The following is a 16,225-nucleotide window of genomic DNA, read 5'->3' as shown; positions in this document are numbered from 1 at the left end:
ATTTTCTATCAACTGTTGACTGCTACTATTCAGGCCCAATGACATTCTGGGGCTATTTTCCAAGCTGGTTTCCATTTCCCCTTTTTCATTTCCACTATAGGCCCTTTCTGGAGTCGCATTCCCCTGGGAAGTATATTTTTTAACTGTACCCGTCTGGGACCCTTTAAGCCCGCTTCCTTTAGCGCTTTTATTCTTCATATCTTCTGTGCAGGCTATACTCTTTAACCAGAGGGCAACTTTAGGCTGTATATTGGGGTATTGGTATTAGTCAAATCTCTATCAATTTAACACTTCTTTTCTTTTCTCACTTCTCTTCTAGGGCCACTTAACAATTTCTCTTTCCCTCTTCTTTCTTTTTTCACTTTCCAGATCCCCTGGGAATCCTCCTTCTCTCTTTTATAGGCAATTTAAAGTCATTTCCCACAGTCCAGAACACTTATACAATTACATGTGGCTTCTTCACTCACCCTTTTTCACTCACTCACCAAGTGAGTCGACCCAAATCCACTGCCGTCCGCTTGTTACTCCTGGCTTGTGTCTCTGGGGGATTCCTACAGGGTTTCCTGTGGCCTGTGTGTATGTGTCCTGTTTTTTTTTTTTGCTCTACTGTGCAGCAGGTTTAGGGATTGGTCCGGTGTCTCCTCTCTCCTGTCAGGGAACCGGCTTCTGTCAGGGAACCGGCCGGCGTCTCTGCTTCCCAGAGCTCCTTTGCGGCCACCAGCGTGCTCACGCCGCACTGCTCCGTTTCCCCGGCAACCCGACAGCTGATCTTGGGTCTCCGCAGCGTGATCACCTCCCGGAGCTCCGTGCCCGCTCTCGCTCTCCTCTCCCTTTACTGCACCGGCTTCTCCCCCTTGAGAAGGAGGGTTCTCGGGGTGGTCAGCTCGGAAGGTTATCGGAGAGCACTCACATCGTGCTCTCTGACGCCGCCATGTTTAGGCTCCGCCCACTCAGACTTCCACTTCAGAGCAGTTTTCTGCTTTGGATAAGTAGGGTTGCTTTACTAAAGGCAAATGGGCTGTTCACTTGCAAGGGAATTTGCCCTAGAGCTAAGTGAATGTTATATCATTTTTCTTTGCAAAGAGTTACATTTTTGCTTGAACATGATTGTTGATGAAAGTCAGCAGTCACCTCATTAGCTAAGCTCTAGTATTATTCTCTTTTAAAATGCAGCTTTATTTCCAAAATGAACAGGATAATGCCTTTAGTTAATCAACCCCCATAGACACTTGAACATCCGTGCTGTCTTTTGCAATGTAATATGTTTTATGCTTCTTTCTCAGGTTCATGCCTGAACAGATGGAAGTGGTTGGCACATTGAACATCTTCATAGAAAATGCAGGGCAAACTATAGTGAAAAGCAGTAACGTTCTGGTGAAGAAGACGAAATCCAGCCTCTTGGTTCAATCAGACAAGGCCGTGTACAAGCCGGGACAAACTGGTAATTGCTTAGTCTATAAACAGCTCTTTTGGCAAATTATAAATTCATATTTGTTTTTGAAAAGCAATGTTAGCTAATAAGTAAAATCAAACAGAAGGAGTACCATTTAGGAAATACTGGAAGTCACCTAACTACAAACTACACATTATAAAGTTAATAAAGGTACTGTAAAGAAAACAATCACTTTCAAGATGTAGGCTGCCCATACCAAAATAATAGGGCTTTTTTTTTCTATGTCCCCCTGGAACTAATCATAAATACCTGCTGACTTTGCCATTGGACATTTAGTCCTCATGCACTCTGGACGTTTTTACAGCTGCTGTTCTTGGCTTTTGACGTTTTTTTCTACAGCTAGTTAACCCCCACCGGCATGTTATCCTATGTGTCCATGCACACATAGACTGTAATCAACATTTTTTGGCTGTAAAAAAAACCCCGGACTAGTGGGTTTCTAGAGGATCTTTTTAGCTGTAGAAAGGGTCTAATGCTGAAAAACGCAGCAAAACACGGTAAAACGCCGCAAACTGGTGTTTTTGGACTTTTTTGACAAAATGAATATTGATATTTGCCCAAACATGGCAAAATGCTGCTAAACGCTAATGCATAAATGCTAAAAAACGCACGTTTTTAACTTGACTTTACACAGCTAATGTTACCAGCATTATCAAAATGTTCAGTGTGCATGAGGACTTTATATGCCTTTAAATGCCTGTTTTACACTCTGAAAGGAAAAAACCTAGAGTCTTTAGATGGAGGACTTGAGCTCCACCTTTAAAGTTCAGGTGGCTAGACCATTTCTGCAATTTTTCCATTGTTTTTTAATATTGAGCTTACAGCTTTCAGAGTTTGTTAAAGACCCCCTCCAAACCATACATTTTCTAAAAGAATAGGGCCAGTAGAATATATAGAAGGTGCTACTTTTTATTTAGGCTCTGTGATATTTGTGCAAATGTTAATCAAATCAATACTTTTGCTAAAAATACACTAAAATCATTATTAGTGGACACAAACACAGGAAAAAACACACAATTCAGCTGAAAAACCCCTCTAAATATAAAATCTACAACTGTATTGAGTTAACCCCTTGGCGCCGGCGTTCAGCAAGAGGTTAATAAATAACAAATATTTGTAAATCTTAAATTGTGCCTTTTTTGCGAAATGGTAAAAATCAAAGATACTCAAAACTGTTTTGAAGCAATTTATTTAAAAAATCTGGAGGTCATAATTTTTTTGAATTTTAAAATTTTTTGAAAGCACATGACCCATAGAATGAAAAAAATTGCTACTGATTTTTTTTGGCCCCGCGATATTTGCGCAAATGTTTATGAAATTACCATTTTCAGTAAAAAAAAATGCACTAAAATCATTTTACACTAAACTAAAAGTTTACTATAATTTATTGATGAATGAACATAGGAGTGATCGGTACTGATTGCTCACTGTGTTCATTCACAAAGGGGTTGGTAAACATGCTATGTTTACCAGTCACCCCCCGCTCTACACTCTAATACTGATCTCCCACCCCAGCAGCTTATGCAACAGGTGGGAGAAGGGTAAGCTACCCAGCGCTGCTGCAGGGATTGGGGGTTTGCTGGGGTTCGGTGCTGCTGGGGGGGCATTCCAGGTTGGAGAGCCATGGGGGGAATAAATGTGGTGCATTTTATGTCCCCTGAGGCTCCTCTGCTGTAACTGAAGCCAGCAAGAGGGGGAGGAGGGAAGCCTGTGAGTAGTGCTGCAGGGAAGGAGAAACAGGGGATGGGTGATGGTGGGGACAAAATGGGGAGGTCAGAGAAACTGGGGGGATCTATTTGCAGAGTTAAATCCCCTGTGGCTCCCCTACAGCATCCAAATCTGGAGGGAGAGGACAGGAATAGAAGCCCGCAACTGCATGGGAGATACAGGGCAGCAGTGTCGGGGGGGGGGGGGGTCACATTTTAGGCAAATATCTGTAATCAGTGGATTTGGAGCCACTTATCACAGCTATTGGATCTGCTGAACAGTTTGGCTATAGGTTCATGGTTATTGAAGTGACCATGAGCTTATTAAAAAAGTAGGAATACCACATCACTGAGGCGTACTCACCTGACCAGCTGGAAGCAGTTCTGTAGGTCAGTATGCCGTACCGACCTGGCAGTGAAAGGGTTAAAGCCTAACCCCATGCTTTATCTTTCATACTTTTGTTATTGTAGTAAATGTTGAGATTTGGCACTAGAGGCAGAAAAGATCATTCACTGCAATGACTCTTTCTAAGGCCTTATGCACACTGCTGCCCCCAAACGTGAGTTCAGGAGCTTTTGCCATTTTTTTGATTTTGCCAAAGCCCCTGAACTCAACTCAATAAAAGCCTATGGAGTTTATTTACTATTATTTACTACTATACAGCAGTGCAGGCACACATAGGCTTTTACCAGAGTTTAGGAGCAGTAGAGTTTAGGGGGCAATTAAATGTTCCTCTACTGAACGCAGTAGAATCATATTCAGGAGAAGACCGTTTTGGCCCAAAACGCCGAACTCAGCAAAAGCACATGTAAATGCGCCTAAATGTTAGCCTTGTTTAGCACTTAGGCATTTACTCATTTCAATGACTACTCTGGCCAATTAAATTAATAGACACCTGAAAGCTAAAAATGGGAAAACACGGTACTGCATTTGCATGCGTTTTTGCCATGTTTAGCATTTTTCTGCTGCCAGGAAAGCTAACGTCTAGAGGCGTTCCAGTGTACATGGACACCTAACTACTGAACATCTATTAAGATATCAGCCACAAGAAGATGCATTGTTTTTATTGAATTTATCAACTTGTAGATTTGCAGACTTTGTGAAGATCTAAGATTCATACATAATGTAGATACATAGAAATATTTAGTACGTTAATATAAACAAAAAACTTTAATATTGGAAAGGAAGCATAAAAATGATATATTATATCATCTTTTGCAGTAAAGTTCAGAATTCTGTCTATAAATGAAGATCTTCAACCCAGAGACATTGTGGTAAGTGAGTAAGGTTTTTTTTTTTAATTCTTCCGAGAAATATTAGCAACTGGCATTTTAAAGTGAACCTGTATGTAGAAGAAAATGGGAAAAATAACTGACAGCAGAAGCAGCCATCACCTCTTGCTGAAACTAGTTTCATAAACACAGGCCCAAATTACACAGGACTGCAATACATTATGCTGGGAAAGGTGTCTTCATCAAATTTCAACAATAAGTGATGTCCTACCCTAAGGCAACTCTTCCTGTAACCCGAACACTAACCATTATGAGCTTCATAGGATTTCAGAGCTTCTGTTTTTTTTCCAGACACTGCATTCCCCAATACTTTCAGGTGTCTTATGTCATAAGTCCATTATATTGTGAAGTGTGCTTATACTTAATGTTCTGCAAAGTCAGAATTTATTTGGGACATCTTGAGGCTATGAAGATGCACATTGAACATAATCTCTACTGTCGACGCAACTGCTGTTGCCAATGGTTCATTATTATGAGTTTCTACTACAGATGTACTTTAAAAAGGCCCTGTTGCCACCTGCTACTCTGAAACCTACAGACAAGCAAGGAATCTGTATTAGAAGTACTTATTGATACCCTCCTGGCTGTAATGATTTTAATACATTCTGCATAGCCATATTTATATGGAAATATTCATTATTGCAATGTGTCACATCCTCAAAATGCTCAATACAAAAGAAAACACTTGTGGAAGGGACGTTATAGGCACAAACAATAATGAAGCAACACACACTCACAAAGGTACAGTATAATATGTATTACAAATATTATACAAAATTGTTTAACAAAGTCCATAGAGTATTCACTACCTCATAAGGGTCTGGCCTTAATTAAATATCTCTGGCCGCCGATATGGAAGAAAAATATATTTAAAAAATATTCTTCCCAAATATACTGGCATATATTTGAAATACTAAAATTTTGGCCGTATTCAATATATTTCAAAAATAAATATATATGTATGTATATATATGTATATATATATATATATATATATATATATATATATATACTGTATGTTGAAATGCGTTATTAAAACATATATGAAAAATATTTTTAAAAATACATTTCAAATATACTGTATGTCTTAAAAAATACAAATCTACATCTTTGGAATGTATTTACAAATATATGTAAAAATATATGTTAAAATGACTTTTATATGTTAAAACAAATCTGAAGAATATATTTAAAAAATATATTTTTAAAAATGTATATTTTTTAAATATATTCTTTAGATTCAAATATATTGAATATGGCCAAAATTGTAGTATTTCAAATATATGGCAATATATTTGGGAAGAATATTTTTAAAATATATTTCAAATATATTTTTCTTCCATGTGGGCGTGTGGTCTACAGAGTATTCACATAAAACGTCTAATTATAATGTACCATTACAATGTCAGCCGCTTAGATTTATCTTAATGTGTTTTTGTAAAACAATTTTGTATAATAAAATTTGTATAATATTTTTATTCTGTACCTTTGTGAGTGTGTGTTGCTTCATTATTGTTTGTGCCTGCACAAATGTTTTTTTTTGGTATTGTGCATTCTGCATATATACAGTTGCAAGAAAAAGTATGTGAACCCCTTGGGATTACGTGGAGTTTTGCATGAATTGGGCATAAAATGTGCTCTGAATGTCATCTAAGTCACAACAATAGAAGAACACAGTCTGCTGAACATAATACTACACAAACATTAGATGTTGCCATGGTTTAATTGCATATAACATGTAAACATTCACAGTGCAGGGAGGAAAAAGTATGTGAGGCCCTAGCTTAATGACTTCTCCCAGAGCTAATTGGAGCCAGGAGTGAGCCAACCTTGACTCCAATCAGTGTGATGATATTGGATGTGTTGCTGACAGCTGTCCTGCCCTTAAAAAACACACATCTGTTTTGGGTTTACTGGTTTGAAGAAGCACTGTCTAATGTGAACCATGCCTCGCAGAAAAGAGCTCTCAGAAGACCTACAATCAAGAATAGTTGACTTGCATGAAGCTGGAAAAGGTTACAAAAGTATCTCCAAAAGCCTTGATGTTCATGTGTCCACAGTAAGACAGACTGTCTACAAATGAAGAAAGTTTAGCACTGTTGCTACTCTCCCTAGGCGTGGTCGTCCTGTAAAAATGACTGCAAGAGCACAGCGCAGAATGCTGCATGAGGTAAAGAAGAATCCCACAGTGTCAGCTAAAGACCTACAGAAATCTCTGGCACATGCTAACATTTTTGTTGACACATCTACAATAAGGAAAACATTAAACAAGAATGGAGTACATAGAAGGACACCACGGAGGAAGCCATTGCTGTCCAAAAAGAATATTGCAGCACGTTTGAAGTTTGCAAAAGAGCACCTGGATGTTCCACAGCACTGCTGGCAAAATATACTGTGGACAGATGAAACCAAGATTGAGTTGTTTGGGAAGAACACACAACACTATGTGTGGAGAAAAAAAAGGCACAGCACACCAACATCAACACCTCATCCCCACTGTAAAACATGGCGGAGGGAGCATCATGGTTTGGGGCTGCTTTGCTGCCTCAGGGCCTGGATGGATTGTTGTCATTGATGGAAAAATTAATTCCAGAGTTTATCAAGACATTTTGCAGGAAAACGTACAACCATCTGTCCACCAACTGAAGCTCTGCAGAGGATGGGTGATGCAACAGGACAATGACCCAAAGCATACAAGTAATTCAACAAAACAATGGCTGCAACAGCACAGAATATGCCTTCTGGAGTGGCCCAGTCAGAGTCCTGATCTCAACCCAATTGAAATGCTGTGGCATGACCTTAAGAGAGCGATTCACACTAGACATCCCAAGAATATTGCTACGCTGAAACAGTTTTGTGAAGAGGAGTGGTCCAAAATGACTCCAGATCGTTGTGCAGGTCCGATCTGCAACTACAGGAAATGTTTGGTTGAGGTTATTGCTGCCAAAGGAGGGTCAACCAGTTATTAAGTCCAAAGGTTCACATACTTTTTCCTCCCTGCACTGTGAATGTTTACATGTTATGTGCAATTAAACCATGGCAACATCTAATGTTTGTGTAGTACTATGTTCAGCAGACTGTGTTCTTCTATTGTTGTGACTTAGATGACGTTCAGAGCACATTTTATGCCCAATTCATGCAAAACTCCACGTAATCCCAAGGGGTTCACATACTGTTTCTTGCAACTGTATCTTTGTGGAAATCATAGTGCAAAATTGACACTTCCAGGAGTTTCGGGTAGAGAGCCTTTAAGGTTAACCACATTGCCACTTTCCCAACCCCTGCATCACCACAGTGTTTAATCACTTCCTGACACCCTATAGTAGAACTATTGGTACAGGGTGACAGGGCTGCGCAAAATCACTTATATAAGCATGATTTTGCATTTCCGGATAGGGGGCGCGCACACCGCTCCACCCGGCCGCCCTACCCAAGTCGTCATTGGCGGCTACAGCTGTCCTGGCCAGAGATTCCCCACCGACACCTGGCGATCGCCAAGGAACACTGACAGGGGAGAGGTCTGTATGTAAACAACATTATTCACCTTAAGGTCATAGCAGAGGAAAAGGGACAAGTGTCTTCACAGAAAGACCTGCGAAAATGTGTAATAGACTCCCTCAAGAGTTGGTTCTGGCCAGCTCAGTAGATTGCTTTAAAAAGGCCTGGATTCTTTCTTGGATACACAGAATATAACTGGATACTAACATTTATAGGTAAAATTGATCCAGGGAATATCCAATTGTCTCTCTGGGGATCAGGAAGGAATCTTTTTCCCTGCAGGAGCAAATTGGATCATGCTTTGCTGGGTTTTTTTTGCCTTCCTCTGGATCAACTGTGGGTATAGGAATATTATTATTATTATACAGTATTTATATAGCGCCAAAAAGTTTGCTCAGCGCTGTACAAAGTAGTGGGGGACAGAACATGAGACAATACAGTAACAAAACAATCCACGAGGGGTTCAAGGGCCCTGCTCTTTCGAGCTACAATCTAGAAGGGAGGGGATAGTGGCACAGGAGGAAGTGGCTGTGGGGGATGGAGTGGTTGCAGGAGTGGAGGAGATCGGCTGTTAGGTGAGGGTGGGGTAGGCTTCCCTGAAGAGATGGGTTTTCAGGGTGCGCCTAAAGGTGAGAAGGGTATGTGACAGTCTGATGGATTGGGGTAGTGAGTTCCAGAGGATGGGGGAAGTCCTGGAGAAGTCCTGCAGTCGGGCGTGGGAGGAGGGGACCAGGGAGCTAGAAAGTAGGAGGTCTTGTGAGGAGCGAAGAGTGCGGGTTGGGTGGTAGATTGAAGATGTAGGTGAGGGAGTGTAAGATGGAGGAGGAGGGTGACCGGAGGAGTTGTGTGGGGACAGGGTCAAGGGGGCAAGTGGTGAGGTGGGCTTCTGTGAAGATCTTAGTGACCTCTTCGGTGGTAGCAGGGCTGAAGGAGTGGAGTGTTGGGGAGGCTTTAGTGTGCGGGATGTGGGGTCAGGGCGATTGTGAGGTCAGAGGAGGGGAGAGTTGCGGGGGTTATATTGGGAGGGAGGCTAGGTGGGAAGGTAGATTGAGCATTGGCGATGTCCCTACGGATTGCGTCGATCTTGTTTTGGAAGTGGTTGGCAATCTCGTGGGCGGTGAGTGTGGTGCTGGGTGGAGGGGGGGGGGGAGAGTAGAGAGTTGAAAGTAGAGAAGAGACGGCGAGGATTGGAGGAGAGGGAATTGTTGAGGGTTACGAAGCAGGCTTGTTTGGCGGCGTGGAGGGAGGAGGTGTAGGTGAGGAAGGCGGATTTGTAAAGGGTGTACTCTTGAGAGGATTTGGTTTTGCGCCATAATCGCTCCAGCGCGCGACTGCGTCGTTTAAGATTTTTGGTGCGGTCATTCTGCCAGGGTTGAAGCGGTTGGGGTCTAATGCTGCGTGTGGTTAGGGGTGCTAGGGAGTCTAAGGTAGCTGACAGTGAGTTGTTATACACAGTAGTGGCCAGGTCAGGGCAGGGCAGTGGAAGGATACTGTCATACAGACAATCAGCTGCGGAGTGGAGAGGGGCCGGGTTCAGGTTGCGGAGGTTACGGCTGGTGATGGTTTGACATTTGTGGGGGAGGTGTTTGAGGACGGGAAGACGGAGAACGTAATGAGGCTGTGGTCAGAGAGAGGGAAAGGGGTGTTAGTGAGGTTGTAGACGGAGCAGAGATGAGAAAAAACGAGGTCCAGGGTGTTCCCGTCGGTGTGGTTGGAGGACTGTGTGCACTGTGTGAGTGCAAAAGAAGAGGTTAAGTGGAAGAGCTGGGATGAAGCCGGGTTGTTGACATTGATAGGGATATTGAAGTCTCCAAGGATGATGGTGGGTAGCTCAGAGGAGAGGAAGAAGGGAAGCCAAGCGGAGAAATCGTCAAGGAAGCGGGATACGGGTCCAGGAGGCCGATAGATTACTGCAATCCTGAGAGGGGTGGGAGAGAATAGCCGGATGCAGTGGACCTCAGAGGAGGAGAAGGACAGAGAGGGGGGGTTTGGGAGGACCTGGAAGGTGCTCAGCGGTGACAAGAGCATGCCGACCCCACCACCTCCACGACCGTTCGGTCTGGGTGAATGGATCCAGACGAGACCTCTATAAGAGAGTGCCGCAGGGGAGGCAGAGTCAGTGGCTTGGATCCAGGTTTCGGTGACCACTAGGAGGTTTAGGAAGTGGGAGATAAAGAGGTCATGGATGGCGGTAAGCTTGTTGCAGACCGATCGGGCGTTCAGGAGTGCACACGAGAATGGAGGGGTGGATGTGGGGAGCAGGGGTATAGGTATTAGGTTGAGGGTTTTGCGGCAGTTTGTGGGAGTAGGAGGGTGCCTAGTGGGTGAGTGAGGTGGTGGGGGACCAGGGTTCGGGGAGAAGAAGAAGGGTAAGAAAGGTGGCATGGGAGCGGGATGTGCAGGAGCATCTAAGTCTGTTAGTGGTGGCGTGTGGGTCGGTGGGAGAGTGGAGTATTAGGAGGAGGTGGTGAGAACCATAGTGGGGAGATGGAAGCAGTGAGGGAGCGAAGTATAGTTGTTTTGGGGGAGTAGGGGGGTAGAGAGAGGAGATTTTGGGAATGGAGGAGAGAAGTATTTATTTTTATGGTTGCACTAGATGGACCTTTGTCTTTTTTCAGCCAGACTAACTACGTAACTATATTAGAATCAGTTAGAAAAATGTTTGTAATTGAGTGAACATTGTCTTAATCTTGAGTCAAAACATTTATAAATAGATCCATAGGACTTATTTACATACATTTAGAAAATCACTTTAAAATGACAAAAAAATTAAACAGTTTAAAATTGAATTACTGAAAAACATTTTCTTGAATATTACAACCATGAAATCAGTTACCATTAAAAGCTAATGTATATGCAAATTAAAATTTGTAATATTTTCAAAATTTTGAATATCTTTCTTTTGTCTTTCTTTTTTAGCTTCCAGTTGTAGAACTGCAGGTAAACATTTGTAATGTATTTTAAGTATTTCATTCTGTTACATTGAAGTTATTTCCTAGTTTGTGCTTGCTCATTTTCCAAGAAACCTTGCATTTGATGTAGTCAGTACAATTGTTCTTTACCTTCTCAATGTTTGTGTCAGAGCTGCATAGTCCTAGTTGTTTGTAAAAGGTGCAATAACCAACATGGTTACATGGTTACCCACAACAACCAATACTAAATCAGCTTAAAGCAATTACATTCTTTTAAGTTAAATGTCATGGTCCTTTAATACCATTTATTCAATGTCAGTGAGGCATCTTTAGCACACAAATGAAAAAAAAAAGATGACCCCCCCCCCTTCCCCAAATAACGCTTATAATATAATAACATATACTACATATGTAATTTGTATGGGGAATTCCACAAACCAGGATGGAATTTCTGTAGGATGATCTAATTGCAGGAAGGTGACTATTACTGCTGCATCATCCTTGAAAATGCCAAAAATTAACCAAAACAGGGGGGTAATTAGCATCAGTCACTTATCATCTCTTTGTGCAAGGCATAGTGACAGCCAGTTTGTTTGTAAACCATTCTAGTTTGATTACTATTATGTGATCTCAGAACTGTAAACCATGTTGATTTGTTCCAGTATGGTAGTGTGAGGCCAAGAGCAATCAGGACAGCATGGTCTTAGAACTGGGAGTTTTAAATAGAATGTAAATTAACATCCTCTCACCACAAGGCACCATTTCTGTTAATCTAGAGATTGCCATTACGAAGCATTTAAAGTAACCCATGTCTCCTTTTAAGGACCCTGAAAAGAATCGTGTTGGTCAGTGGCTGAACGTAAGCCTCAGTCAAGGAATGGCTGAGCTCTCCTTTCCACTCTCCTCTGAGCCTCCACTGGGAGAATACTCCATCCGGGTGAAGGATACAGTTCATACCATCTCTGTGGAGGAATATGGTGAGAATTGTTCCTACAACTCTGTGTATACAGTATTACTATTGGGTTATGTCATTTATCTTTAGAGATCAGTGGATTATTAAAACCTTCCTTCGCTGGTGATTCTAAAGTTTGACAATCTCAAACCAGAGTCAAATCTCAGCCCTGTAAATCTCAAATATACTAGATGGGCTATTAAGCATTTTAAAAGCTTTCTTTGTATGGAAGTATGCTGTATTGTAATTTTAATGTATGTTACTAAAAATGAGGACGTTATAATACGAGCAAGAAATGTTTAATTCATAAAGAAATGAGAGGCTACCAAAATAAGCGAGAAATATGTATGTTAAAAACAAATGTGGGTCTTCCAACAAAAGCAAGAATTATTTATGTCATAAAGGAATCATTGACTTTCAATACAAGCAATAAACAGTTATGTTGTAAAGAAATGAGGGACTTCAAACATAAGCAAGGAATATTTATGTTATAAAGAAATGATAGTGGTTGTAAGAGGCTGAAGGTTTTTTACCTTCATGCATTCTATGCATGAAGATAAAAAAAAACCTTCTGTGTGCTGCTCCCTCTTCAGCCCCCTCCAATACTTAACTGAACCCAATTTGGATCCAGCAATGTGCACGGGAGCAGCAGTCCTCTTGGTTCTCTTCCTCCTTATTGGCTCAGACACAGCAATGGGAGCCATTGGCTCTTGCTGCTGTCAATCAGAGCCAGTGAGGAGGTGGGGCTAAGCCCTGCTCTGTGTGTCAAAGGACACACAGGGTGGGCCTAGGATGTGAGCACATATGAGTGTTCCCATAGCAACTGGTTTTCTATGGAGGCATTCAGCAGCGGGGGGGGGGGCAGGAGTGCTGTCGAGGGACCAGAGAAGTGGAGGACTCGGGCTTCTCTGTGCAAAACCACTGCACAGAGCAGGTAAGTATGATATGTCTTTTATTTCTAAAAATAGAAATTGAGCTGTTAACCACTTCCCATCCGGCCCATGTACATAAACGTCCAGACGGGAGCAGTGCAGGAGCGGGTTGCTGTTCATAAACGGCACCCGCATTTTTAAGCTGTGCGTGCTCCCTGGGACACCAATCGCTGTAAGGGACCTCTGCGTGAGGTCCCGATCATGTGATCACTGATTGGCCAATCACTTTTTTTCAAAATTTTTGGACAGTTTCATTTATATAGCAAAAAATATATAAATTCCAGTGGTGAATAAATATCATCAAAATAAAGTTTTATCTGTCTCAAAAAAATGCTAAAAAATTCATATGTGTACAGTATTGCATGAGTGCGCAATTGTCATTCAAAGTGTGATAGAGCTGAAAGCTGAAAATTGGCCTGGACATAGGGGGTAAAAGTGTCCGGACTTGAAGTCATTAATATAACTTGAAGGACTTCCAACACAAGCAAGAAAAATGTACGTCATGAAGAAATGAGGGACTTCTAAGGCTACGTTCACACTAGCCTTGTTTGCAAGCTGCAGACAGGCGTTTGGGAAGCATTTTTACCACTTCCCAAACACTTGAGAAAATTCTGCATATTGCAGCACATGGTGCTGTTCACACGGGAGCGTTAGCGTGTCTGCCAACATCACAACACATTTCCAAAACACACTAAACTGTGGTACCATGAATTGCTCATTATCCACAAATATCAGTGTAAAGCTTGTTCTACCACTTTGACTCACATTGTAATTTGCACATATTGGGTTGCTCACCTATAGACATAACCAACGTTTATTAAATCTTTCTCCACAGTTCTTTCGAAGCTTAAAGTTACCCTTCAGTTCCCCAAGGTTGTAATCCTTAACCGTGAACAGTTTCCACTTCGCATATGTGGAAGGTGAGTCTGAACTCCAATAAAGTGAATGAACAATGCACAGACACCACCAAATTCTGGTTATTGCAAATCTTGCTAAGTTACTGGAGGGAAGAGAACATATGACATGATATTCCCCAAATAATGCATTATCAATAATAACACTTTGTAGAAATATGTTATGTCTTTTAGATACACTTATGGGAAGCCAGCTCAAGGCAACTATACAGTCACTGTGTGCCAAAAGCATCATGTATACTGGTGGAGACGAACGGGAAAACCCAAACCTGATATCTGTGCTACATTCAGTGGAAAGGTACGTGCAATGGAATGGCAGTTAGATCAGAAATGAGCAATGAATACCAAACTGAGGAGCCTCCTCACAATTTTAAAGAGAGTCTGTCAAGCATATTATTATTATTATTATTATTATTATACAATATTTATAAAGCGCCGATAGTTCACTCAGTGCTGTACATTACAAAGAGGGACAGAACATGTGACAGAACAATACCAGTACAATGCAAAACATGAGGGGATTGAGGGCCCTGCTCTTTCGAGCTTACAATCTAGAAGGGACGGGATAGTGGCACAGGAGGAGATAGCTGTGGGGGATGGAGTGGTAGGAAGAGTGGAGGAGGTCGGTCAAGTTAGCAGGGGGGTATGCTTCCCTGAAGAGATGGGTTTTCAGGGTGCGCCTAAAGGAGAGGAGAGTAGGTGATAATCTGATGGGTTGGGGAAGGGAGTTCCAGAGGATGGGTGACACCCTGGAGAAGTCCTGGAGGCGGGCATGGGAGGAGAAGACCAGGGAACTAGAGAGAAGGAGGTCTTGTGAGGAGCGGAGTGTGCGTGCTGGGCGGTACTTGGATATTAGGTCAGTGATGTAGTTCGGGGCAGTATGGTGGACAGCTTTGTACGTCAGTGTTAGGATTTTAAATTTGATCCGTTGCGCAATCGGAAGCCAGTGGAGGGATTGGCAGAGGGGGGTGGCGGAAACGGAGCGGTTGGAAAGGTGAATGAGTCTGGCAGTCGTATTCAGGATCGACTGAATAGCCAGCGGCAAGGCAGGCCAGTGAGGAGGGAGTTGCAGTAGTCGAGTCGTGATATGATGAGGGAGTGGATGAGCTGTTTAGTGGTTTCTGGGGTTAGGAACGTGCGTATTTTGGCGATGTTGCGGAGGTGGAGTCTGCACGAGTTTGTTAAAGATTGGACTTGGGGCTGGAAGGATAGGTTGGAGTCCAGAATGACACCAAGTACTCTGGCCTGCAGGGCGGGTTTGATATTGGCGTTGTTGGATGTGATGGAGATGTCAATGGGGGGTGGGGTTCGGGCTGGGGGGAAGACAAGAAACTCGGTTTTGGAGAGGTTCAGTTTAAGGAAGTGGAGTGACATCCAATCTGATATGTCGCTCAGTAGGTGTGTGATTCGGGCAGAGACCGAGGGGATGAGGTGGGGGGTTGAGAGATAGATTTGTGTGTCATCGGCATAGAGGTGGTAGTTGAAGCTGTGAGAGTGTATGAGTTGGCCAAGGGAGGAGGTGTAGATGGAGAAGAGAAGGGGCCCAAGGACAGAGCCTTGAGGGACCCCAACAGAGAGGGGGAGTGAGGGGGAGGTGGTAGCATTATAGGTAACGCTGAAAGAGCGTTGTGACAGGTAGGATAAGAGCCAGGAGAGAGCAGAATCTCTGAGGCCGAGGGAGTGTAGTATTTGGAGGAGGAGGGGGTGGTCAACTGTGTCGAAGGCCGCAGAGAGGTCAAGGAGTAGGAGCACTGAATAGTGGCCATTAGCTTTGGCGGTTAGAAGGTTGTTGGAGAGTTTGAGTAAGGCGGTTTCGGTGGAGTGTAGGGGACAGAAGCCAGACTGTAGGGGATCGAGGAGGTTGTTGTCGTTGAGGTGAGAGCATAGGCGGGTGTAGACGAGGCGCTCGAGGAGTTTAGATGTAAGTGGGAGCAGGGAGATGGGTCTGAGGTTGTTCGGGTCATTGGGGTCCAGGGAGGGCTTTTTAAGTATGGGGGTGATGTGTGCATGCTTCAGTGGGGAGGGGAAAGTGCCGGAGGAGAGGACTCCGTCTCCCACTCCAAATAAACTCCAAACAAACTATAAATCATTTGAAAGTGTCAATATGCTGCAGAAAAACGTTTGTTTGAGCTCAGAATTGACTATACATTATGACAAACTTTTCTAAGGATAGTCATAGACATCTGGCATCTCTATCTGCAAACTCATCTTTACAGAAAACAGTGGATTTTATCTGAACAATTTTTTTTTCTCCTCCCTTTTTCATGTGCATCTCTATATTGTACTTTTACTAGCTACTGGCTATACACTAATAGACTTTCAAATGTAAATTTGTCCTAAAATTCATACAAAAATATGTACAAAAATTCTCAGTACATGTGACAGATTGACAAATGTTGTTTGAAAGTAGTCCAGAATTTTGTTTGCTTTTCACATTCAGTTTTGGAGTGACTGGACTCTACCAAATGAAAACCATATACATTGTTAGAAATTGGTGCCTCCAAGAAAAAATGTACATCTTGCTCGTTCGAATTTTCACTGTGGTCAAAAACGAACATAAAGTTT

General features: G+C 42.5%; 1 protein-coding gene across 1 annotated transcript in view; it reads left to right on the top strand.

Annotated features, from left to right (window-relative positions):
* The first annotated feature begins 1,298 nt into the window (after positions 1-1,298).
* The window catches only part of LOC149449765 (alpha-2-macroglobulin-like), a 115,103-nt gene continuing 100,176 nt past the window's right edge, over positions 1,299-16,225 (top strand). Inside the window, exons 1-6 of the mRNA XM_089692752.1 lie at positions 1,299-1,441; positions 4,382-4,434; positions 10,870-10,890; positions 11,686-11,839; positions 13,582-13,666; positions 13,835-13,958. Coding sequence (XP_089548878.1) covers positions 1,300-1,441; positions 4,382-4,434; positions 10,870-10,890; positions 11,686-11,839; positions 13,582-13,666; positions 13,835-13,958 — 579 coding nt within the window. The 5' untranslated portion in view covers position 1,299. The remainder of the gene's footprint in view (positions 1,442-4,381; positions 4,435-10,869; positions 10,891-11,685; positions 11,840-13,581; positions 13,667-13,834; positions 13,959-16,225) is intronic.

This window comes from Staurois parvus, unplaced genomic scaffold (genome assembly GCF_062004578.1).
Source record: "Staurois parvus isolate SC_StPar_1 unplaced genomic scaffold, SC_StPar_1.0 ptg000604l, whole genome shotgun sequence".
Lineage (NCBI taxonomy): Eukaryota > Metazoa > Chordata > Amphibia > Anura > Ranidae > Staurois > Staurois parvus.
Note: the sequence above shows the minus strand (reverse complement) of the source record. Positions and strands in the feature narration are given on the sequence as shown.